Genomic DNA, 26,683 nt, shown 5'->3' on the forward strand with positions numbered 1-26,683 from the left:
ATGCAGTTGTTAGGGATTATGTCATAGGAAAATTCTTTCTTGGGCTATTTAAGGAGGAAGACTTTAAAACTCTATGTAATAACTGAAGTCCCATTGATAGATGCCCTCAAGTCCTGTTCTGCAAAATTTGCTGTCAGTTAATCCTGGAGGGTGCTTCCAGAAGCAAAATACTCTGCTTTCACTGTCCAGCTAGCTGCAGGTGAAAATTAAGGTGTAATAATCAGGTTGCAGGCAAATGAGTTAAAGCTTCTTTACTCCTTCTTCCCAGTGATGAAGTGGCTCAGATTTTATAAAATCTGGAGCTTGGAGGTGGGGTAGCAGATGGCCCACGTAGACTTGGTGTCTTTAACAATTGATTTTGTGAGTGTTTTTAATTCTGCTTTTAAATCATTTGTTTTATTAAATTGAGACCATGTAAGAAAGCACAACTGGTGGAGGCCTTGCGTGTCACCTGTTAGCACTCCATTTCTGTCCCCGTGTATTTAGCTGTTGGAGGAATGCTGTCAATTGAAAAAAAAAAATTCCTTCAAATTTCTCCCTTAATCTCTTTGAGAGAGAACATTGGAACAAGGTATTTTGTTCTCTTGGGGCAGCTGGGTAGGGGCACATTCTCTTAAACCCTTCCCTGTGTCAGAAATGTTGGTGTGTATAATCATCTGGAGATATTCTGACTGAGCAGTGAGCGGTTTCATTTCTTCAATAGCTTTCAAAGAAAGTTACTATGGGACATTTCTCCTGCTTATTTTGCAGGTATTGGAAGAAATTTCATGTTACCCAGAGAACAGTGATGCAAAGGAGCTAAAGCGTATTTTAACACAACCTCATTTCATGGTAAGCAGATCCTGCTCGTTTGGTGGGTTTTTTTCCTTTTTTTTCTTCTTCTTTCTTTCTTTTTTTATGTTAGAAAACTTCAGTAAATTCTCAAAATCTGCAAGGGATGGAACTGCATCCAATACACTTATTAATAAGTATTTCTAACCTGCTGCTCTGGCAAAAGAATTAATATTGGTCCTCATTACTGTGCTGAAAACTGTTAGCAGTTTGGTGTAGTGTAATTATGGGGCAGTTTCACTGTGTTTTTGGAGGTCTGTGTTGCACGTGGAAAGAAGAATGAATCCTTTTGGATGTCCATAAGATAGGGCTGGGATCCCCCTTTTTCTTTTTCCGAAGGTCTTCTTAGGATAAAGATGTGTGATTCATTGCAAAATAAGTGTTCATTTAATATTATTTTACAACAAATCAGTACTTTGTACAGTCTGTTGAGTTTGTATTACATATCAGCACTTACTGTTTCTGTTTCCCAAATCTGATTTGAGGGCAATAATTGTTCTAAATTCAGGGATGTTACTGCTTTGTAACTTGGGTCAAGTTGCTGAAGTCTACTAATTTGAAGGATTTCTTTTGTTTATGCTGTAGGCGAAGTTCATAAATTGAGAAATAAACATGTTTGCTTAAATCTGCTATACACTATTGTCAGCTTAAAACCAAAAATTTGACTTTCCTACTCAGCTTCATTTGGAATCTGACAGGTTCATTTTATTTACTTTTTTGTCTTTAATTACCCCACAGTATTGCTAAAACATGAAGCACTGTTGAGAAAGAGCATTTTTAAGTATAAATTATTTTCAGAGTAGGCATCAACAAAAGTGATTGTGGTATATAGAAATTTCATTTATCAAATCAAGTGACAGGAAAATTGAGTTGAAAATCCTCTTTTTTAGGTATCTCTGTTCCCTGATATGCTCATAAATCTAAAACCATTTGTCAGAATTCTTTTGCTGCTAATCTATGAAAAGTATTTTTTCATAAGGAATAAGCTGCAATTCCATAACAAGTACTTTTGATGAGGAGTAATTTCAGCAAGTGAATCTGTGATATCCCAGGCTAAATTGCCAGTTGCTGAAGTCCTATTATCCCTTTTCCCCATCTTTCATCCTCTCCCTTGTAGTTCTGGCATTCATCGAGAACTGCACTTTAATGTTGCCCTCAGCTGAACTAGTAGAAAATTGCTCCAAAAAAAAAAAATATACCAAACTAACCATTTAGCAAAAAGAATTTAGGATAACAGGGATGCTGCTAGAGCCAGAATGAGCAGGGGAACAGAAGCAGTTTGTGTTAGGGAGGAATGCAAAGCAGCAATTAAACCAGCATAAGTTGGTGTAGATCCACACCTGCAGATACCACAGTCTCCAGATGGCAAAGGGACAGCTCCATCCTCTCCATCATTCCCACTCCTGCTCCCAGATGCACCTTTATGGGTTGCAGACTTTAATAAAGTTATCCTTACATTTGTTGCATTCTGCTGAACTTCCCTTCAGAGCAAAAGCCTTTATATTGTAAAGGAAACTATTAGGAAAAGGAATAATTGCATAAACCAATATTGTTAACCCACGTTCCATGTGTTTGCCAGGTGTTGCACAGAGCAGTATTCTGGTTATTAATGCACATTAATTCAGTAATCAATTAGGTGTAATAAGTAGGAGTGTGCATTAACACCTGTATGATAATGGACTATCATAGTATTTTTTTAAATCTAATGTGCATCCCTAATCAGAAGAAAAAAAGAGTGTAACCTGTCTTGTTTACTTAACCATAGTGTTAGTGGGTTGAACTGTGTGCAGGCCTTCACAGAACCAAAGCCAATGTGTTTGTAACAGGTCTTCAAGGTGTTCTGGTCTAATTTTCTTTTGCCCTCATGTGCCTTATGGCTGCAGAAATAAATTATCAATTTATTCTGGTCATGTTTAACATTTTAATTTAAAGAAATGTATGTAAATTTTTCATGAAGGTCTTTCAGTAGATAATTAATTTAAGAATTCTTAAAGCATTTTCAAGTACCTCATTTGTTATGCATGTACACATTTCAAAGAGCTTCTATTCCAACTGCACAACTTTCAGTAGTTTTTCAAACATGCCAGTTTCATGTGTAAAAGGTTCTATTATTTAAGTTTAGTATGTTGTAACAATTGAAATATTTGCCAGGAGACTTTTGCTTAATGACATATTGAAGTTTTATCCTTCATCATATGCCTTCCTGTGCTCTTCTCTGCAGAGATCCTGCAGTACAGCAGAAAGCAGTTGTTCTCATTAAACTAATTTTTAGCAGGATTATCATGTTCTGCAAAGGAAAAACAGACAGGAAAAAACCATATCAGAATTAGCAGAAATACCTGAAAACAGGCATCTTCAAGTAAGGTCCAACAGGAATCTTTTTATTAAATGTTTTTAATATTAAATTGAGATTGCTGTACTTCAATGTATTTCTGAATTAGTGTTCATTTTTGTGAACATATTCAGAAGTCATTTAGTATAATTACGGACCTTTAAAAATGCTGGAAGTGCCAAATTTTAACCTCCTACAAGGTGAATATTATTGCTAAAAATAATATAAAGCAGGGCAAATATTTGATGTGATAAAAATGTAAGCACCTGGATTCCATAAGAAATGTAATATTGAAGTGTGGAGAGTGTAACAGATACAGGCAGGGGCACAGAAACATCTCCAAGGTCATTGTGCCCAACCATTACCCTACACTGGAGTACCCACACATAAATGGACCCACAAATAAATCAAATTTTAAATATTGTGTTAGTGATTTGACTTACTTATATGGTCCAGATCTCTAATATAAAATGTTGCTTCAGGAAAGTAGACTAATATAGAGGAATTGTTGCGAGTTTGAGTTCAGTGGTTGACAAAATAAGATGAAAAATAGGAAATGTAGATACAGGTTAGTATTTAACTAAAAATAGTGCATATGTAAGTGGGCTTGAAACACTGGGGAAAATTGGAGAGAATGTGGGCAAAGCATTGTTAGTTCAGGGAATTTTGTTCCATCATTATAGTGCTGACTTCCCAACTATAGTTTCAAATTGATTAGAGAAATGAGAACATAAATTGTTTAAAAAATTACCTTTTATAACATGGTACACTTTAGAAGTGCTACTGAAGTAGCCAGTGAAAGCTAATGAAGCAGTATTTTAGCAGTTTGCTGGTTGGCACTCTTTTTTTTTTAAGCATTTTGAACTCGATGATTGTGCTGGAACCAAGTTCTGAGGGAAGGGGAGAGTATGGAAGCAATTATGACAGTAAACAACAAAAAAACAGTATTTTCTTCTTTCAGTCAGTATTGGTCTACAGTCTGCTTTTATTAGAGTGAGATACCATGGGATATGAGTAGCTTTCCATTTGACTAGAGTAATTATTATAGAATGGTTTGCACAGAAAGGCAGATTCCTGATTCTCTGTCTATGCACATGAAGATGGATTCACTCTGACACCCTGCAGGTGTTGAGAGGATGAGGGGAAGGGAGGCAGCATCATTCTCATTGAAGCACCTACAGTAAAAATCACATTAACTCATGCAGGCTTTAGAGTCTCAGTGTGTGTAGGCATTTGCAGTCTGAAAGTCTGTCTTAGACTCCTTTAAGGGAAAAGTTCCTGAGTGGGAAATGGGGCACAAATACCTTGGATTTCCTTGAAAAGCTTCAAAAAAGCCCTTACGAGGAACGAGCAAGGGACGTGGGACATGATGGAAATGTGACATTTTGTTGCTGTGGTGTCCTCCAGGCCTTACTTCAAACTCATGATGTAGTGGCACATGAAGTTTACAGTGACGAAGCGCTGAGGGTCACCCCTCCTCCCACCTCGCCCTACCTGAACGGGGATTCCCCCGAGAGCGCCAACGGCGACATGGACATGGAGAACGTCACGCGCGTCCGGCTGGTGCAGTTCCAGAAGAACACAGATGAGCCCATGGTATGGGGGGAAGCTCACTATTTCCCTCTGTGCTGGTAAAGACCAGGATTGTGATGATTTTAGTGTCATTTCCTCACTTTGAGGTGGGGTTGTCAATTAACTGGAATAGTTCAGTGTCGGAACCCACGACATCCCTCTGGCTGCCCTGGATGGCTCGAGCCCCTGGAGGGGGCACAGAGCCCAGGACTCCTGTGCCTTTGATTTTAACCCATGGAGAAAATTACCAACCTTACATGAGAATTTACAAGCCACAAAAGTTTAAGTAGAATGATAGTTTATCACAGGGTGAAAAGTGGAATCTTGGGGTTTTTAGAATGGGGGTTCAAAGGCCAAGATGGACAAATTTGGACGTGCCTTGTCCTTCTTTCTCCTTCTTCTTAGCCTCCATCTTTTGGGTGATGGTGGCACTTTTGGATTGGTTTAGAGTAGGGATGGACTGTCTAACATAGGTGATAGGTATTGGAAAATAATTGTAAATAAAGTACACATAGTTTTTAGTATCAAAAGACCACACCACCCTGAAGGTGGGCAATGTGCCACAGACGGGCCTGCTGAACGGACCTCAGCAGGTCAGAGAAAGAATGTACTAGATAAGAGAAAATAAACAGCCTTAGAAACTACAGACAAGGAATCCTGACTCCTTCTTTGGCTGTCAGGCTGGGGAAAAGAGACTCTCTAACACATCTTGGGGTCATTTTGACCACAGAGATCCCGAGAGTTCAGCAGCCACTGTAGATATTTATCCTTCTTGAAATGTTTTGTGTGCACTCACACTGCTGCTGTGCCACTAGGGCTGGGTTTGTTTAAAAGCAACCTTGTAGTAGTTATAGCAAATTAGTCCTTAAACCCAACTGGAGCCTTTGCACTTCAGTATAAAATCACATTTTTAACAAACCAGACCCTTATACACTCATATGTTGAAGTATTGCATCCTGACTTATAAATAGTATCTGGTCTTATTGCTCATCTTGAAGTGAGTGACAAAGATTTTATTTTAATCTTTAAATTTATACCCTGCCTTCAAGCTTTCAGGAAACATGACTATTCTTAACCACTCAAGAATCACAATGCTTAATATTTTATTTTAAAAGTATAAACATTCCTTTTTTTCTAGGGAATCACTTTAAAAATGAATGAGCTGAACCACTGCATTGTGGCGAGAATTATGCACGGAGGAATGATTCACCGGCAAGGTAATCACATCTCATGAAGAGTTTTGTCTTCAAACACAGTTATTTTAGATCCTTTCATACAAACTATGTACATTCTCTTGATTTTGATTGCTACTATTCCATAGCAGTGTCTCTCTGTGCCTGCATGGACTCCTGCTAACTGCTTTAGTTACCTTCCAGTTGCAGAAGTCTGCCAGTTTTTAGGCAAGGGCCCACTGTGTTTCATTTAGGTCTTTAATTAGGATAATTACTATCTTATTACTGAGTATAGCTCAGCAAAAGATGGAAACACCAATAAATTTGGAGCTGTACTTATTTAATCCTCTGTTAAAAAAAAAATCCTTACACAAGTAGCGGTACTTTCCCTTGCAAAAATGAAAGAGCTTTGTCCCCACAGTTCTTGAGGATCTTTATATTTTTGGTGTTGAGAATCACAAAAATGGGGTTTGAAATAAAAATATTACTTGTGCCTAGATTCTAAATCTTTATTTTCAGTTTTCACTACCATAACAAATTCTGCAAACATGCGTTTTTTCTCATCCACAGTCATCTTTTTGTCATTTTGTGTGTTCAGATCAGATGTCCAGAAGTAACTGGGTTTTGTCCTGCTTTAGACAGATGAACTTCCCTACTAGGTTGTTGGCTGCAAGTTTGGATTGCAGCCATGAAAGGGTTACTTCAGTTTTTTCAGACTGCCATCTTTCTCTTGTGATGAAAACAAGAATTTTCTTAATTTTTCAGACCAGAGTTCCCTCTAGCCTATTGTTCTGTTTCAAGGGAAGCTAGGAACAGGTAACTGGGAAGACAAAACATACTCACTTAGTCTCACTGATGGGAAAATCTGTCAGGAAGCAGGAAAGACAGAAGTTTTAATACAGGCAATTCAGAGAGAATTCTGTGTCTTTGGAGGACCTTCTGAATTGAAATTTACTTGGCTTCTGAAAGTGAGTTTTAAAAGGAGATTGCTCCAAGATTCACAGGAGCAAGGTTTTCTTCCAACTGTGCTTAGGTAGTGGTGATGCTCTGCGCAGTATTGCTTCGCATGACTCTGTTCCATAATGGGGCTAATAAAATTTTTAAAGCCTGCTAAAATTGGGTAAAATATCCAACTGTGCCCATTACAACTCTTCTTTTTAATTATACAATATCTTTTCTTTCTAAAGATTTGGGAAATTTAACTTATTCTCTATGCGCTTCATCTAGTTAAGGTAGTGCTTCTGCACTAGGTATAGTTTGAAAATGAGCTTTACTGCAGTGTTTCTGTAGCATGGTCATCTTTTTTGTTAATGCTTCTAATTCTGTTAGTGCTCTAGATGCCTCTTAGCTTCACTGCTTCATTCAGCATACCTGTATTTAGAATATTTTTACTGAACAGAACAACTCAAGTGTAATTTCACAGTGATCTTAAGCACCATCTTTGAATCCTATTGATAGGCCTGGGCCTTGAATTGATTTTGGGGAGTGTTTGGTCATTTTTCTCTGCTGTCTCTTTTTGCTGTATGGAAAACTGCCCAGCAATATCAACAGTGTCTGGATAATAAATCTGCTGTGAGGGTTACAGGAAGTGTGTAATTTCAGGTCCAGGAATATTAAACACAAACTGTGCAATTTCCATTCACAAAATTGTAGCTGCTGTGAAGCTGTCTCCTGTCTCTAGGCCAGCTCTGTCTAGTCCTAGTGATTGAAGTTGTTCTTATTCCAAAGGTGGCAGAGTTGAAATGGGAAGAAAGGTTTTTAAGATTCCATCTACTCACGCCTTCCAGAGAATTCAATAAAAATGAAACACAGTGTCAGTCATTAAAAACTGTCTGTTTGTTGTTGACATGTCTACCAAATGTTCATTCTTTATTCCCAGTTTTTGTGTATACTTCTCCTTACAGTCATGAACATAACAGTATTCACTTCTGTCAGAGTGACAGAAATGGGAAATGATGCAGAAAAGGGGATTTTATTTGATACAGGGATGTTACTGAATCTGATTCTCAGTCTAATATGTAATTCCATCAGTTTTATGTTTTGAATAGCATCAGAGAATCTTTATCCTATTCCAGGCCATATGGTGTTTTTGATTCAATATTATTGTTTAGTAACAAAAACATGGTTTTCCTGTTTACTGGGAAGATGCCTGGGCATCTCTTGCTATGTATTCACTGCACTCTGAAAGACAGATCTGTAGCTAATACAAATTCCTTTTCTGAATCTAGCAAAAAAACTATTTTAGTGTTGTTTTCTGTTTATGCCTTTGTATGAATATTAGTGCTGTGTTATAATTATTTCAATTTGTAGAAATGTGTCCTGAGTGATTGTGTGTTTGTTAACTCTGCAGGTACGCTACATGTAGGGGATGAAATCAGAGAAATAAATGGAATCAGTGTGGCAAATCAAACTGTAGAACAACTACAAAAAATGCTTGTAAGTGCCTGAAGTCTTCTTCATATCCTCGTGCCTATCTTATTTAGTCAAAACTTTTGTTTAATTGTGTTCTGACTTCCCCTTTTTCTTGTGTTCTGGATAGACTACATGTCCATGCAACAAAAAGTTCTTTCAGTTTATAACAGTTGGGTTCACAGTTACTGGAGTCAGAAATTCAAAAAACATTACTTTGAGCTCAGACAGTCTGTCTTTTTCCAGGAGAACTCCACCTTTGACCTTGCTAGTAGACTCAGTTTGATATTTCCGTAACACTTGTTAATTTTTCTGCGTGCAACACTCACCTTGACATCTTGGATGGTATCACTAATTCTAGACAAGCTTCGAGGGAAACAGGATTTTTTTGGGGTCACAGTGAGCCAGCCAAAGAGAGAAAGGGGAGAAACTCTGAGATCTCTTCAAGTGATCTGCTCACATTTCTGCCCAGATCGAGTCCTGCAGTTGTCAGCCATGTGGTATTCACGAGTATTCAGATTGCCATTTAAGAAAATGCGTTGTCACAATCTGCTGCTATTGTGGAGTTACTTGTTATAAATATTCTTATACAATAGTAAATGCAAAGTGGCAGACCCCATGTCCTGTTTTGATGAAAGACTGTTTTTGAAATTCCTACCTTCAGGAAAATGCAGCTTTCCAGAAACTGAATACAGTTTTGCTATTTAACATATATGATGAAAGGGAAGAAAATGCCACTTTGGTAGAAAAGACTGTAGATGACAAGAATATAGCTACAGAGAAAAGGTTGACATGGAAGAAACCTACACATCTCTGAATCTCTCACATAAAAATACAATTCTGGATTCTAGGCATTCAAAACCTGCTCAGGTGAACAAACTGGTAGTGCATGTTCATCCTCTAGATTAATGAGGACAATATGAATATTTGTTTATAGGTGATATGACAACTTATCCATAGCATTTTAGCTTTTCCTACTTGGACTATGATGTTTTCCTTTCTAGCATTGACAATTTGGAGGTTTTCTCTTCAGTGTTAGTCTCAAAATGCTTCTTTTTCCACAGAGGGAAATGCGTGGAAGTATTACCTTCAAGATTGTGCCAAGTTATCGCACGCAGTCTTCATCCTGTGAGGTAATGAATTTAATGAGCCATCCCCTTTGTTCCTCAGTCCTGTAACTAACTGCCTGCTGATGGCTGAATGTTCCTGCTTTCTGGGAAATTGTTTCTGCCTGTCCTGTTAGATCGCACACCAATTTTACAACAAAGATAACGGAACACGAGTAGGTCCCACCTACCTACTCAGCCCTGCCTTCATATTCATCTCATCAGCACCTTACTAACTCTTTACAGCCTATTAAAGAAAAAAAAAATTAGGAAAGGGGATCCTCAACTTATGCATTTAGGAAGCCCCTTTAAAATATGACCATTTAAACTCATACTTCAGTAAGTCTGTTAAAGTTCTTAAGCTGAGGAACGATCCTCCTCTTTTTTTAGGCTTTAAACATTATATTGCTGCTTTGGGCTGTTAAGGGTTAATTGAAAAACCTGTTTCTGTATAACCCTGTTGAGGTAAATTTGTGATGGTCGTGTGTAACAGTTACATGTGGCTTAATACGATGTTTCCATGAAAAAATGGTCTTTGTTACTACAGAAGAAAAACAGATTTGGAGTTGTTGCTGAACTAGAAACTTGGTATTACAGCTTTTGCACAGCAACGTTTAATTCCCTTCTTCTCACAAAGTTAGATTCCAGATTGCAACTGAAGGGAATTGAATTGTATAAAATGGCTACTGGAGAGCCCCTGTTCAGAGGGAGCACACAGATGGCATTTGCAGCTTGTGCACGGTGCCAATCTCTGCTTTACTGCGCAAGCAGCTCCCGAATTAGAACCCCCCGAGTGAAACCACAACCCCTGCTGAAGCCAAGCACCTTATCTTAATTAGAGCTGTGATTTCACCCTAATTGTTCTTACGGCTCAGCAGATGCTAGAATACACAGAAACTGCTATTGTGGTTGTCAGAACAATCTGTTTTGCAAGGAAAAAAAATGAATGCTTTTTGGTTGCCTTCGGTACTTCTAGTAGAATTCAACAAAAACTAAAGGGTTTTAGAGGTAGAAGGTTTGACAGATTTTCACCTATGAGGCCAATTTTCTTAAAATAAACATAAAAGCAAAAGTTTTTCATGAAATGCAAAGGCTTTTAAAAAAATTGCAGTGTGCTGCCAAATACATGTATTGACTTCTGTGCTGCAAAAAGGAGTAATAATAAAAGATATCTCACTTCCCAGTATTGAAATACAGAAACTGGTGAAACTGCAGACTTGCTGAGATGATGATTATTAGGAAAAACTCAGCATACAGCTTTAAATTAATACTATTAGTTGCCATTTTACTAATAGCAGATAATCTCTTTTCTTTAGCTTTGTGTCCTTAGGCTTTTCATGATCATTTATTTCACAGAAGAATGGAAAATAGACTCTTACCTTCCTTTGGAAAAAAATGACTAAACTAGAAATGTGTGATCAAAGAGAAAAAGAAATCATGTCTAATTATCCCACCTTGTAGCATTTAGCATTCATTAAGTCAGAGATGGATGGGTCCTTTCCACCTGCTCAGCCACACTAAGGCTTTGGCTTGATTTTCGTCAGTCACAGATGTACACAAAAACCCCAGTGTTCTTAAATCATCCTGTTAAAGCATCACTAGTCCTTTGGCACACAGAGAATTTTTTTCACAGAATTTTTTCAAGAAGGTGATTCAGAAAATGAATCGAATCCTTAACCATAGAAAAAGGTTAAAAATCAATGTGGACTGACATTACTAACACAGAAATCTTGCTTCTCGTGCCCTCCAGAAGGATAAATAGAGAGATATTGGGTCTTCAATAATATAATCTTCCTAGTTAAGGTATTTATGGCAACATTTCAGTCTATGTTTGGTTTCCCCCCTCCTTCAGTCATGGACTGGTGCTCATGTAGTGTAGTTTTATGAGAAGAGGAATATAAAAAGAATTGAAGACTGGGGGCTTTGAGGCTCCTGCCAGGATCACATCACTGGATTGCAAAACATCTTGTTGATCTTGAATAAGAAAAAACTGCATATTAGTAGAATCAGAGATGATGTGCCATTTAATTACCACCTTAGGCCTTTGCAAAGGTGAGGGGGGCCTTGGAATGTTTCTTTTTTAATAACAGGAATTCGAATTTCACTTGCCATATTTGTCTTCTTTTATAGTCATTCAAAATAAGTGTTGTTTTCTAAATATTGAGCCATTTCTGCGTAGGTACAGGGAAATCTTTTTCCTACACTATTTGTAATCCAGGGTCAATAGGCAATTTGCAAAATCTTAGCCAAATAAGTTGAGGTTTTTTAGGCAATTGTGGCTTTTCCTGCACCCATGCCTTCCATTCAGTTACTAGACCTTCTGTTTCATGGAGCAGACCTTGCTTGAAGACATAATAATTTTGAATTCCCTTGTGTAAAACTTGGATCAGCTGATGTGGTGTGAGGTGACCTGTTTAGTCACTGGCATGGCAAATGACCTGAGTTAACACACATGCTTAGATAACAAGGGGCCAGGGTGTTGTTTTCTTCATCAGATAGCAGGAAAATTGCAGGTTTACATAAACATGAACTTAAGTATTGCAACACATCCTTCTTATGGCTGATGGCTATGTACACTGTTGAAGTGTTTCAGTTTTATCCCAATGAGTAAGCATTTTGCTCTGGCTGCGTTTGCATTCTTACTTTGTACTGGCACAACACTCAGAGTAACTTTTTGTAGTGTCAGATATGTGAGAATGGTAAGAGAAGTCCTTTTTTTTCTCTCTTTTTTTTTTCTTTAAACAAAACCAATCCTCATAAACATTCTTTTATGTTTCTGATTGCCTTTGTGAAAATTTTAAGTTTTTTTCATTAAGAAGAAAAGCCTTTATACACAGAGAGATTTTAAAAGCCTGGTGGTAATCACCAGGGATTTTTTGCTTTTATCTTCCATGGTTTCCATTAGTGCTCAAACATCAGGAGTTTTTATGGTCTTAAACCTTTTTTAAATTTGTATTAAAAATACTGACAGATGTGTTCCTTGAGCAAGACAGAAAAGTAAAAGTATTTCCAGAATTTTGGAAAGTCTGTCTGGTTTTATTGGAGGTTTTGTTTTTGTTGGTTTTCTTGTCTGAGTTTCTTTTTTTGTATCTGCAGCAATGTCATTGCTCCACCTGTTTTTGTTAGTATTTAATTTGATCAGGTCATATTTATTAGACATCATTTTGTTCTTCTGTATAGGTTTGCATCTCAAATACATTAGTTTATCATTCATAAACCATACCTAAAAAGAGGGAATCAACAGGAAGCTGGGTTTGCCATCATTTGGAAATAATTGTGGTTGTTTCCTTTAAGGCTCTGGCTCTGTGGCTCTTCAGCTGAATAGTGGTGACCCCAAAGGTTTCTGTGTGTTTTGTCTTGGGGCTGGAGGAGGCTGGGAAGTCCAGACAGTCTAGTTTACTAAAATACAATTATAATAACCTTTCCACATTACTCAGAATCATTGGAGCCTCCAAGTGTTTTTCTGCCCCTACTCCCAGGAAAAGCAGGGCTTTTACTGATTTACTGGAGAAACAAACTCACAACCAAAACTGAATTTTTCCAGGCCAGTCCTAAGCAGTCTTGTTACTCTACAAGGATCTCTGTGCTCATTGATTTGTCTCATTAGATTGTCCATAATACAGTTTTTCTCCTAACTTTAGAGTCTGGTATTTTTGAAAGAAAGACCTGTCCCTAGAAAATTAAGAATCTAAATGCCTTTGAAGTTCTGACAGAACAGCCTAATTATGTAAAAGTCATACATAAAAAAGTGTCTCTTGACTAACTGGTTAGATTATTTCTGACAATACTGAAATCACCAACAGCACTGAAAATGTATATTTTCCTTAGTATGTTACGATGAACATTTGCTTTGAATAATATGCTGTTTGTGTTGGGAATTGTTGGAGGAATCCAAATCAAAACATTCTCAAACCAAGAAAATTTCCTTCAAAGGCAGAATCCTTCAAGACAGTCCAGAAATAGTGGCATTCTCTAAACTTGTTTTTCTCCTCATGATTTGGGTGCTTGCATCAGTTTCCAAAGCTCTCCCTTGCTCCCTTGCTAAACCATCACTGACAACAGATAATAACAAACCACATGAAAAAATAGTTAAAATTTATTTTTCACCTCTTGAAAGTGAGAAAATAGCAGAGACAGAATTGCAGAGCAAGCAGAAAATTACAGTTTTATTAAGGTGATGCTGATAGTCCATGCACAAAAGGGAAAAAAAAGGAATACTGATTCCTTTAGGCTTTTCAATTTTTTTTGTATTTTTAAAATTTTACATATTTTTTCACTAATTAATGGTTTATTTGCTCTCATTTGAATTTTTTTAACTTGTGCTGGAGTGATTTTGTAATTAGAATTAGAGCTGGTTTCCCCCACTCTGTTACACTTTGCACATACTTGTGGGAGGCAAGTTTTGTTCTTATGTATGTGGCATTAATCCCTGATTAGTGTTGCATGAACAGCTTAGCTCCAGGTTTTTAATTATTCACAAAATAATGGTATTGATAAAATATGACAGGGTTAATTTGTTTGCCTAGAAAGCTGTTTTAGACCTTTTTCTCTGCTGTCCTTGATGTTACACAAAATGACCAGACATTCCTAAGCTGACCTTTGACATGGAATATTATATTCCGGAATTCCCGTGAGGGTAAAAGGGATTTTATTTTTTTTTTTACAATATATGAGTGGATTATTTTATTTTCGGAAGAGATGGCTCAATTATCTGACCTCATGGAATTAAGCACTATGCAGTCAAAATGGCATGTGAAAAAGATGGCTCTGAAAAACCCACCAGAAATTCCTGTTATCCTTCCTGTAGACTTTCCCAGTGTGCTCCCTGTGTCTGCTGCCTCTGCACTGAAGTGTAGGGCCACACTGGTATTCTGGGTCAAGGGAACTGGCTTTTTTCAGGATCTGTATTTTGGCAAGGTTTGATACTTTCAAGCCCATAAGAATGTTGGAGGAAAACCCTCATTGTGCTGTAAAGTGGATGAGAAGGGTGGAGAGAGAATCCAGCTTTCTCCTGAGGTCCCAGCCTCAGTGTCTGTAAGACACTGCAGGGAGATGCATCTTGGTGAGTAGAGACTGACAACCACCACAAAGCTGAAAAAATATTCAGAAACATCTTTGAAACATCTCTTTATGGGCCTCATTCTATTCCAAGTACTGGTCTGAGTATAACTTCCAGGTACTTTAACCAAGAGTGGTGTATGACTGAGGGCTGGTAGCATTGTCAGCCACGTGAGATCTCTGCAGTCCCAGTTATTTATTAAAAAGCTGAAGGCAACATAAAAATAGTTATTACCTCAGATAAATCAAAATGTCAAACCTGAATCCTAAGCTGTGGAAAAGCTTTTCAGCTTTTGCAGAGTTTGTAGTGCGGAAGCTTTCACAAATGAAGCAGCTAAGCAAATGGTTATAAGGCTGTGGATGTAACTGTTCTTTGAAATATTTCTGTGTTCCTGTGATAGTGTTGTGTTGTTAATGAACCTTGTGTCTTATTTCAGAGAGATTCCCCCTCTACATCCAGACAGTCCCCCGCTAATGGTCATAGCAGCACTAACAATTCTGTTTCGGTAAGATTTCCAGTTCCACACAGAGAAAGTGTGAAAGTTTTGTTGGTGCTCATCTGCCATTACTGTTATACTTATCGTGTGGTCAGTGGAAAATTTTGTCCTGCTGAGAGAACCCAGGTTATTGCATATGTAACTCCCCGTTTTCTTTTTTTTTTTTTTAAGGGCTTTTCCCAACATGTTCTTCTCATTAAAAGCCATACAGTGAATTAAATGTTAATAACTGTACTGTGACACTTCAGTCATCCTTAAATCATTGTCAGCACTTTCCTCAAAACTGAGCAGAGGTTTAAAGTGGAAGCTTTTATTTCCATCCTGAACTTTGGAAGCAGAGTTTGAAGGAAGAGAGTAACTGTGCAGTTGGTCTCCCAAGACATTTTAGATCCTTTTTTTTTTTTAAGTTTTGTGTTTGAGAGCCCTCTGGAACGTGTACTGGTTTCCGCTATCTGAGTTAAGGAATTGGTGTGCTCTCTGCTGTCGTGGTACGTGCACATACTGTGTGAAACATGAGCCTTGCCTGGATATGGAAAGCAAAAGGAAGTGGCTTTAAACTGCACTACAAACCAAGCTATTACCATCACATCTTTAACACAAAGTACTTCTGTTTTGTATGTATTCAGGTAGAAAGGTGCTGTCGATCTCCTGTTCTTCCTAAAGTACATTGATGTTAAAATTCGTGTTGTTTCTCATTTGTTGTTGTTTGGACCAATGTAGTAACTGCACACAAGTTTCTTCAGTGAGTGCTGTCAGTATCATGAATTCATGGGACTAGCTAAAAATAAACCAAAAGAAAACCAAAACTAAGTAACTATTTCTTTAACTATTGATAAAAATTGCAGCTTAGACATTATTTGCCACAAGGTAAAGTGCTTATTAATTAGTAGAATGAAAAATAATTGTGTGAATGAAAAATTTAGGACATTTTTGTGAATTAAATTAAATTTATAACATGAAAGTAGTATAATTCTCAGCACAATTGATCACATTATACATTTTGAATCATAGTTTTTTTGACATTTATAATAGCCTCTCTCTTTTAGAAGCAAAACTTGATACCTAAATGGAAAAGGCATTCACACAAAGAGGCTCTTTCACTTGGTGGTGCTTTTGTGTTGAAGATGCTGAATTATTTATTAAAAAGCACATTCTCTATCTGCTTAAACTTTTTACCTGCTTTCTTCAGCTTGCTGCTAAACAGCCTGGGTTTGATTTTTCTTTAAGAAAAAAGTTATTTCTAAACATGGGTCAATGCTTTATACTTTTGTCTAACTTACCATTTTACTGTAATATGTAGTATGAATCACTAACAAACAGTGTTATGTGCCCTTAAAAAGTAAAATGAAAATTTCTTCTCCTGGGTTGACTTTATTCTGCAGGACTTGCCATCGACCACACAACCAAAAGGACGACAGGTGAATAGATATCATATCCTCCGTGGGAATTTTTGTAAACTTAGCTGATAGCAAACATCCCTGCTTACCTTTTCCCCACTCATATTCTGTATGTGCTGGACTAAAACATTTAAGCTTGAAAATTTTGTTCCATTTTTTTTCATTTTTCTTTTAACTCATTTGTTTGTAGCTAATTCAAAATAGCTTTTTTTTTTGTTTGTTTGTTTTTCATGTGTCCACATGTGTGAGAGTTACAATTCACTGAGAATTTAACTGGAGATGTTGATTTAGTCCAGAATGCATTAATAGACTTCCTGTTGTGCAGTGACCTGTTCAGGTTTTAATCTTAGAGGAAAGGTCAAATTTCCATTTTAGCTGGAATGGAGACAAGTAGGGCAGGTGTCAAACTCTAAAATATTGTGCTGACAAAGATCATAAAGCTTGAGTTTATCTGAAACTAATTATTAACATTAACAAACTTTTTCAAATAAAAACATTAAGGGTAATTTCTCTTAAGGCTTGATAAATCTGAAGATGGTCTCTTAAAATGTCAGTCCTTAGTCTCATTTTCAATAACCTCCATTAGCTTTGTTACCTTGACCTGGTGGTTGTGTAAGTCAGCAGAGAACAAAGAAAGATCTTCCCTCTCCAGAAAATTCCAAGAAAGCATGTGGGGCTCCTCAGAGGATTCCCTATCTTTCTTTTGGCAATTTTAAGAATTTTTGTTCTTTTTCTGCAGCCTCAAAATGAGCCCATACCATCAAGTGATTTGTGATTCATCTCCAGTAACTGCTCCAGTTATTTATAGTCTTTCCAGAATCTACCTCTGAATTTTTAACTGTGTACTCAGCCTCCTTCTCTACCAGGAATTTTTATAATAGCTCTTGCAATTCCATTCAAGAAGTCAATCAGCTACATTACCTCTTGTCTCTGAGAATCTTTTTATATTGCTGTCTGGTTGAGTTGGCTGGAACTTCTATTCCAAGAATGGTTTGCTCTTACTTCACTTCCCATTTTTAAAGCTCTCTGTGGTTCTTTCACCTTTCCATTTCCTTCTGAAGCTGCCTGAATGTAAACCTGGAGAGGCTCCAGGAAACACCTTCCAGGCATTTATATTAGGTTTTCATTTGCTCCTCATGGGGTTTTTTTCCCCAGAAGAAGAAACTTTGTTCAAGGCAATATCAAAACAATGGTGTTTCTCTTACTCACACCATTTATAATTGCATTATTTTTTCAATTTTTACCTGATTTTTCCCATTGAACCAGCATATTTTTCTTGTCATCCTTGAAACCAGTGAGGGCTTGGCTAACAGATGTATTTTATGTGTCAGGAAGTCTGTAATGTTCCATGAGCTGCCAGTGTATGGTGGATAATGGCTCAGACTGGAGCAGGGACTTGAAAAGCAGGGAAGTTTCTAGATAGTAAAAATACTGCTGATGTTTTTAGACCTGTATGAATAAGCTTCAGGCAAAATAAGGGATTGGCTTAATATTGATTACTTCATGAAAAACAAATTACTAAGTAAACATAATTGGTTTCAAAATATCCTATTTCTCAAGTAATTCAAATAAGTTGTGTTGCCTTTTTTTTAAACTCAATGCACAGCAGAGCAAGGGTCAGATTTAATGTATTAAAAGTTGAGTTCTATATTGGTCTTGTCATCTGATGCTCTCACTGCAAACCAATAAAAGTACATCAGATACAAGATAAAAGTGATTAGCCATTTTAAGTTAATTTATTCATGTGTTGAGGTGCAGATTGGATTACTTTTTAAGTGCCATGAGTAGTGCTAACACTGCACAGTTACAGCTATTACTGGAGCAGAATTTGAGCAGAGTTGAAAAGTGATTGTTACATTTTCTAAGAAGGATATTAGTTTGCAATGGAATTGTTGGGGATTTTTAAATCTAGTCCATTTTTAGTGTATACAAGGCTGGCTGAGATGCTGCAAGGCGATGTTGGAAGTTCATGAACTGTAGAAATTATCCATCTAGGGCACGACACCTAATTTTGATTTTAAGATCCTTGGGTGCATCAGGGCTCCAGTTAGCAACCAAAACTGGGTATCACTTATATTTTTATTTCCTAGAGTTGAGACCTCAGTAGCACACAAGGAAAGGATTGGTATAATCTTTTAAATTGTGAAGTCAGAGTCTGGATTCTTTCTGTTCATGTTCTTTAGAGAATAACTTGCTCAAATAATGAGTTTTATTTACACAGGAGCAGACTTTTACTGAAAAACCCATATAGAGAATGTCCACATTCCTCCTGAATAACTCTGTGATAGGTACAATACAGGACTTCCTAAAAAAGATTTTTTTAATGTCTTAAATCATAAGACTTCTTATTCTAAAGATCACTAATAAAGCCAAAGTCCTTTATAGCATCCAGTAAAATTTCCTGTCACAGAAATTTTTTAAACATACCATGGGACTTCAGTTGGAAAATACATTACAGATTGAGTTGTAAGGTGCTGGCTTGTGTTCTGGAATGATTAGTGATAGTTAATTTGAGTTTGAGGGACTCCATGAGTTTTTTACATTTTTGCTGTTCAGGTTCTATAGAATGTAGAAAACACGAGCCTTTGAAATAGCATCATATGTCTCCATCATTTGCTGGAGGGGGCATTTTCATTTTCAACTATCACTTATGCTTTGGCACCTTCCTTTTTTGTTTCTTTCTTTGCTTGTTGTAACCAGTATGTGTAGCTGCATTCACAGATCAGATTTTCACCTGTTATTCTGAATAGCAGTGATGATACTGCAGTGTCCCTTATAAACTCTTTTTTTTTTCCTAGATCTATGTAAGAGCACAATTTGAATATGATCCAGCAAAGGATGACCTCATTCCTTGCAAAGAAGCTGGCATCAGATTCCGAGTTGGTGATATTATCCAAATCATTAGCAAAGATGATCATAACTGGTGGCAGGGTAAACTTGAGAACTCCAAAAATGGTACTGCAGGTCTTATTCCTTCTCCTGAACTTCAGGAATGGTATGACTTAAGTTTTCTATAAAAATTAATTTAGTTTTGGTTTTATTTCTGTCTTTCAAACTTTTCATTGTTATATAGCTAGCCTTTGAATTATTTTCTCTTTTTTTTCCCCTAAGTCTATATATTGACTCATTTTGTGTGGTATTAATTTTTTTCTCATGTATGCATAGTAGTAAGGATTTCATGCAATTTCATAGGTATGATTACATTAAAAAATTAATTCCTGTGCTTTCTGGTATACTGTGGGAAACTAGGATTGAAGATGGCTACATGCAAATGAGTTATATAAGAGGGTCAAATTAATTTCTCTTGCAGTTTCTAATCAGGGCTTTCATTAGTACTTTACATGCAAGTGCTGCAGGAATAGGGTTTTAGCAAGCTGTCAAGCAAAAAGGTCTTTGAGGGAGTTTTAGGGTTTTCTTTCCTTTTCATTTTTCATATGAATGTCAAAAAGCAGAACACGATCACAGTGCCCGTGGCAGGTTCAATGAACAGCAGTGGCACTGAACAATGCAGAGCCTTTAAACAACCTCTTGCAGGAGCTGTTTAGAAAACATTCTTAATGTATCAGCACAATTCTGGGAAGCAAGTCCTGTGGCCATAACTCAGTAAAGTTTATCAGTGTGGATAATCCAGCACAGAATACTTCATACAGGATTTGGTATGTAAAAGAGCTGGAGTTGTGCACTGCTCCTGTGCTGGATAAGGGAGATTTTGGCAGAAGACAGACAGAGTCAGACCATCTCCTGAGCTCTGTGCCAGCCCTGATGTAAGGGAGGCACGGTCCACATTGCAGCAGGATCCCTTGCAGTGCTTCACCCCAGAGATCAACTTCCAGACAGTCCCCCAGCACAGCACCACTTGCTCTGCAGTAATTTAGACCATGGTGGTTTTCCAGACCTTGTGCTCTTCCCTTCTGATCTGCTGCAGAGTGGTCTGGATTCATTCCAGCAGCTGCCCTTCATTCCACGCTCACTTCATATGTGAGCTTCCATCATCCACCTCTAAGAAAATATTCTTGTATCATAATACCCCTGTATATATGTTCTTTAAAGTCATTAAAAATGGTTTTTAAAGTTTTACTCTACTCATGTTCTATAAAAAAGTCTTGCTTTTCTAATTCATTCTGTGCAGCTTTTTAAAGTTCCTTGATTACAACAGAAAATGTTTTTTTTCCCTCCTCATGTCAGGCGAGTTGCTTGTATTGCCATGGAGAAGACCAAACAGGAGCAACAGGCCAGCTGTACTTGGTTTGGAAAGAAAAAAAAGCAGTACAAAGACAAATATTTGGCAAAGCACAATGCAGGTATGAACAGAAAATGCAGGTATCTGTAACAGGTTACATTTTTTGCAGTTTAAGCCTTGCCATTAATTGTTCAGCTGGCAGTATTATATAAACCTAATGAGTTATTTGGGAAAACATAAGTAAAATTCTAATTATGCCAACATTGCTCTGCTTGTTCTTTGCTATTTAAGCATGGAGCTTAGTCATGCTGAGTGAGTGAGAGGCAAGCTGCCACAAAAGCAGTGCATCATAGTATATCCTGCTAGAGGCTTAGGTTGTTTGGGGGTTTATGTGTAAAGCAGCATTAGAAACAAGCAGGATATGATTTTTGCAACCTATATAACTGTACTGTGCTCTACAAAAGACTGTTCTGCAGCATCCTTGTTAATATGTATTTATAGTTACAGATTACATATGTGAAAACATCATGAAAGAGCATTTTTGTTGAAGTGGTACAGCTGGAAGTGGAGTAAGAGCCATTGCATAGTCAGTGTGTTATTTACAGTTACCAAATAGAACCAGCTGTGGAAGTTTATCCTCCTTGCAGTGATTTCTGCCTGAATCCTGAGTTTGGGACTTCTGTTTAGAGAGCTGAAAGAATGAATTGTTTCAGAAAATTTTAGAAGTGTAGAGTAAGAGATCCTTGTCAAGCAAAATTCATTGGTTTTAGTAGTAAAGAAGACAGACCCTGTCATTTATGAGCTGAATTTGCTTCTTTTCTTCTTTTAAGATAAAATACTAATGTGCTGAAACTGCTTTTCAACACTTTTCTGTTGCTCCTGCTTTGATAGCACATTTTGTGATGCTTATGTTGTTGTGGTCTCCTGAGAGACTTGCAGAGATTTTTATTAGAATCAGAATAGATACCTGTCCAAGCAGTGTAATGAAAGTATTCTATATTACATTAATTTCTGGGGTTTTTTTTCAGTTGCATTCTTGAGCACACTAATTAAACAATACAAATCCATATTTTCAGGTATTTCTCTTTACATGCACAGTGTGTGCAGGATCAGAGCTCATAATGTGTCACTATTACAGAATATGTGTTTCCTTAAAAGTAAATTGGCAATAAATTCTAAGAAAGCCTGAATTCTAAGACAGTAATTGTTGTTTATGCTCTTTAAATTCACTGTTGCATTTAAGATGGTCACAGGTGAATATAAAACTGTTTGTTACCCTGAAAGCTCTCACAAGCAGAGCTTGAAAGCTTTAAGTAGGTTCCTTCTTTTGCTGCTGTTACACCCTGCCTGTTCTAACATTTCCCCCTCATTGCAGTAGCACTCAGCCACATTTTAATAATTACAACAAAAGCTGTGGAGAGTAAACTGGATTTTATGAGCCAAAGCCTTTCACAATGCTGGCATCATCTGCTCCCAGCCTTGCTCCTCCCTTCACTTGTGGCCATGCTTGAACTGGATCAAGAGCAACCCAAAAAAAACATGGATTTTTTTTTTTTTTTTCTTTAGAGCAGATGCATTTCTTAATGCATCTCTCAGTGCAAATACAGAACTAAAAATGTCTTGTGAGTAAGCAGGGCCTGCTGCAAGGGAGTGAACTAAAGGAAGGACAGCCAGGGAAGGAGGAGGAGCAGGCAGTACTGTAGGAGCAGACCTAGCTCAGAGATTTTCTATGAGTTAAATGTGTGAAAGGAATGTGGACTTTGCAGTCTTGGCAGAGGGGGACATTTTGGAGTAGTTTGATGGTACTTTGATTCACACAGTTCACCTGCCTTCACCAGCAGTGTTATATATCTTTATTTGCTTTAGATCAGAGCAGGTGTTTGCCAAAAATTAGAAATACCACCATTAAAAATTATGATAATGACCATGAAAGAAACTGTTCCCTTCAGAATGCAGCTTCCCCTTTCCCCTAAGTAAAAAGGTTAATGTAAGCACAAATTGAAATCAAGATTTCTTGTGGAAATATTATTGATCTCAGTGTCCCTGAGGTACTGGAGGTAATGCCATTAATATTCCAGGGAATGACACCAAGTAAAGGATATTCAATATATGAACATTATTAATTGCTTTGGTTCTCATGTGAGTTCAGGTTTTATTGAGGTGGCACTGAATTCTCTGAAGGGCTCTGTCACATCCAGCATTGTTGGTCAGAAATATGGCAGCACTGGTCCTTGCAACCTTTCAGTGCTTCTGTTTCCAAATAAAAACCAGATCTTTTCTTCTGCTGGATCCAAAACAAGTATAATCATTGTCAAAATATTGCTCTTACAGGAAAGTAGAATTTATTTCTCTTATACCCTAGTATTAAACTAAGTAAATTGATCAGCAGTGTGTAATCTATTTGGACTTGTGTGTTATTTTTCTCTTAGGGGTGGGACTGGTCTGGGTGCTCAGAAATGACCCAGTAAAATAATTCATAGTCAACTCAGATTTGTATGGCCAGCTGATGATTTGGGGGTTGGTGTGGTGTATTGGGATATTACTGGAAGTAGAAATGAGATTATTCTGCAAATCAGATGTAGTTTATGAAGTAAATAGGAGATTATTTCAGTTACTTTTTAGAATTAGGAGCAAATAAATTCTCCTTTGCAAGAAAAATGTAATCCTGTTTCTCTTTCCTTCATGCTTCATGTTAGAGTATTAGACAATTTCATGATCATATGTTTTATCAGTATAAAGTGAGTTTTAAACCTAAGCCCCCAGAAAAAATGAAATATCTTTTCCATTATTATATTCACTGACATTTTTATAAATGCTCTAGAGATATGCTGCAGTGATATCCAGATACATTTTTCATTTATTTTGCTGAAAAGTTCTTGCAGGGCTTCAGAACAGAGCAGAACATACCAGAACTATGCTCCATATTATGCATAATGTAGAAAATTGCCAAGCTTTTATAAAATATGTTTATCATTTCTTAATGTGGTTTATTTGCCTCGTGTTTAGACTATTGCATGGTAAAGTTTATTTTGTGCATATACTTTTTATTTTACTAATATATTACAAGCCATATCTCAATGACCCCTGTACATTTTTCATGCTGTCTTACTCCCAATGGCCTCTGTGCATGTAAGTAACCTGTCAAGTGACAATGCCTCTTTATTTGCTTCTTACTGTTTCCTTTCGAGAACTCCTTTTCTTTTCTCAGCTAGTAACACAGAAGCATTGAAGTTCAGTCTTTTAAGTGTACCCTGTATTCCTCCTATCTTTGTATATTAAGAAATTAATCATTTTTAATTTTGCATTTGAGAACCCCACAATCATTAGTTAAATCCATGTAGACTGAGACACATGTCCATGCTACTACTTTGTGATGAAGGCATTAATATGTGTCATTTCTGGTGTTTGCCCCTGTTGTTTGTATCTAACATAACGTGGTTTTGTTCAAGAAGAAAAAAAAGGATTGATTTCTTTTTTCATTATTATTTTTCGATGGAAAAAGGCACTTGCAGGCTTAGGTGGTTAGCATGGTGAAGCTGTTTTGTGTGTTGTAGGTCATTATTATGAAATGAATTATTAATTTGTTTAAATAATGTGAAGTTGCAAAAAGGACAAGAGTAAGAATTCCGTTGTGGAATGAAAGAAAAATATGACTAAATTCTTGCTGGTAGTATTTGGGGAAAGGTTGAAAGAGATTCTTCTTTGAGATGAAATTCAAAATGCTTCAAATGGACTAGGAAGTTTTCATATCTGTATCTTTTCATGGCCTTAAAGAGTTGGGTGTGTCAATTGGCTGATTCGTAGTTTCACCAAATTGAAGCCATTGGACTTTGTCAGGTAAAAAGACTGCCATCAAATTGAAAAACTGAGAGATACCCACACTCATCCTAAAAGATGGATTGGATATAGCTGAGGTGGATACACCGCTTAAGCCGTGGATACACTCAGAGAGGGATTCCATAGTTTGCATGGAGTCTCTCCTGCCTCCTTTTCACAGCGTGCAAAAATACAGAACTGAAAACTCTTGTTCGTTATTCTGCTCCACAATTGCTGGTTGCTGCGATCTTTACAAATATAAATACCTGCCTCCTGCCTGCTTCTGTCATTAGAATTCAGCAGGAGTTAGCAGAGATGATGTGTTACTGGGCACAGGAGGAATAAGCTGTAATTAATGAACAAAAGTTGATTTGTCAATCACTACATTCCCTGGCAATTGACAACAGATTGATAGGCATGATGGAATTCATCCAATTTCAACTGCAGTTGAAATATCTGAAATAATACTTTTACAATTTTTCCCTAAATATGGTGGAGGTTCTTTTCTGTAATGCCATCACTTTTCATTCGAATTCTTCATTCTGTCACAAGTTTTAAAAGCATGTCAGTTTAATTAGCACGTGTGTTTAAAGAGAACTCTAATTACAAGTTAGTCGTGTGGTTTGAAAGAATAAATACCACAAAGTATTAACACTGTGCATATTTCTCATAGATCTTGTTAAAACATTATTATGAAAGTATCCCTATCTTCAGTGTAAATAGATGTTCTCATATTGTATTCATGTCGGTCACTGTCCACAGATTTTTCTTTAGTATTGCTATTTCTCAGGAATGCAAATGTGAATGGCATGCTGTTCTAGCTGATTTTTGTGGTCTGCTGAACACTGCATGAAAGGACATGCAAACTTTGCTGAGCATCTCAGTAGCTTTGTTACCGCTCTTAACAGTTTCTTAAATGAACACTCTTGTTAAAATTGCATAAGGAATGAATGGTTTTATTTTCCATAACATGTTACTTTGTGTTATAAATCTAAATCTTGATAAAATTATAATTTGTAGCAGAATTAGTTGTCACCCTTCATAGTCCTTTTTTTTCTTATCCTTTGGGGCTTTCTTTTGTGTTCTAGTGTTTGATCAATTAGATCTCGTCACATATGAAGAAGTAGTAAAGCTGCCAGCATTCAAAAGGAAAACACTAGTCCTACTAGGTAATTTTCAGTTATTTTTCTGAACATAGAATCATTGTTTTGAAGCCTTTCTGGTGGAATATTTCTAAGTTATTTTTTTGTGTTGTGGCTCAGGTGCCCACGGTGTCGGAAGAAGACACATAAAAAACACGCTCATCACAAAACATCCAGACAGATTTGCTTACCCCATTCCTCGTAAGTAGCAGGGCTCAATGTGCTGCAGAATTGTTTGTGTCCTCCTTGACAGTACCCCCCCTTGTTCTACTGCCCGAGTTCAGCTCAGCTGAAACCAATCCTGCCTTGAAGGTGGGAGCTGTGTAGGACTGGGTCTGGTTCTTTTGCTTTTCCAAAGGGCAGGGTGGAAAGTTACACCACTTTTGTATCAAATGTTCTTTATTATTCACAAAACTTCTTGTTAGACATACTTCTCTCTACCCCAAATGTGTGTTAATTTAGAATGAAGGATGAAAGTTTTCTCATTTTTAACTGTGTATTATTCCCACGAGAAGAAATATGAGCTGGATTTAGAGAGAACCTGTAGTGTTTTAATTACTTCAAACAGCCAACTTCTTAAAGACTGGTATTGCACTAAAATAGTTTCAAGTTTCCAGAGGTGTCACTAAGTAAAAGAAAACAATTAATTTCACTGCTTACCAGTGGGGTGTTATGAAGAGCACAGAGGTGTTTTCCCTTCATGACAATCTCTATGAATACCCTGCAGGAACAGCAGGTCCCATTTCATGGTCTCTTGGAGGTGCATCATTTTTCCTCAAGCTGAGCACATCAAAACAAGAGCATCCAGCCCCTACCTGTCCACTCTTATTTCAGACTGACCTCAGAAATGCCATACATGGCTCACCAGTGACAGTCATTTAATTTTCTTCACAGAAACTAGTGATTTTATCTGCAGATGCTTTTAAAATGGACTCGTCTGTACCATGGTGAGCATGCCTTAGGTTGCCTGGATTAGGTTCCTGCTCTGTGGTTTCTGCACTCCTTTACAAAACCATGGTCTAGTAGGTAGCTTTTGAGATGGGCCTTAAATTGGGTGAGGAGTTTGGAAGAATGCTTTCTGAAGAAATTACCTACATACTGAAAACCAGATCAAAAATATCAGGTCACACATAGTGGCAGTTAATTGTAAAGATAAGTAGGTCATACTTCT

At 37.1% G+C, this 26,683-nt stretch overlaps 1 protein-coding gene across 17 annotated transcripts in view; it reads left to right on the forward strand.

Moving 5' to 3' along the window:
• CASK (calcium/calmodulin dependent serine protein kinase) overlaps positions 1 to 26,683 on the forward strand; it is a 191,271-nt gene that overhangs the window by 152,564 nt on the left and 12,024 nt on the right. For 5 of the 17 annotated variants that reach the window (XM_038145443.1, XM_038145469.1, XM_038145462.1 and 2 more), the window contains 11 exons: positions 751 to 831; positions 4,571 to 4,759; positions 5,874 to 5,952; positions 8,258 to 8,343; positions 9,381 to 9,449; positions 14,918 to 14,986; positions 16,360 to 16,395; positions 19,173 to 19,369; positions 20,560 to 20,675; positions 25,459 to 25,539; positions 25,633 to 25,713. In XM_038145443.1, coding sequence (XP_038001371.1) covers positions 751 to 831; positions 4,571 to 4,759; positions 5,874 to 5,952; positions 8,258 to 8,343; positions 9,381 to 9,449; positions 14,918 to 14,986; positions 16,360 to 16,395; positions 19,173 to 19,369; positions 20,560 to 20,675; positions 25,459 to 25,539; positions 25,633 to 25,713 — 1,084 coding nt within the window. The remainder of the gene's footprint in view (positions 1 to 750; positions 832 to 4,570; positions 4,760 to 5,873; positions 5,953 to 8,257; positions 8,344 to 9,380; positions 9,450 to 14,917; positions 14,987 to 16,359; positions 16,396 to 19,172; positions 19,370 to 20,559; positions 20,676 to 25,458; positions 25,540 to 25,632; positions 25,714 to 26,683) is intronic. The other 12 variants (XM_038145515.1, XM_038145544.1, XM_038145572.1 and 9 more) reach the window with 7 other exon arrangements.

Source organism: Motacilla alba, chromosome 1 (genome assembly GCF_015832195.1).
Source record: "Motacilla alba alba isolate MOTALB_02 chromosome 1, Motacilla_alba_V1.0_pri, whole genome shotgun sequence".
NCBI classification, from domain to species: domain Eukaryota; kingdom Metazoa; phylum Chordata; class Aves; order Passeriformes; family Motacillidae; genus Motacilla; species Motacilla alba.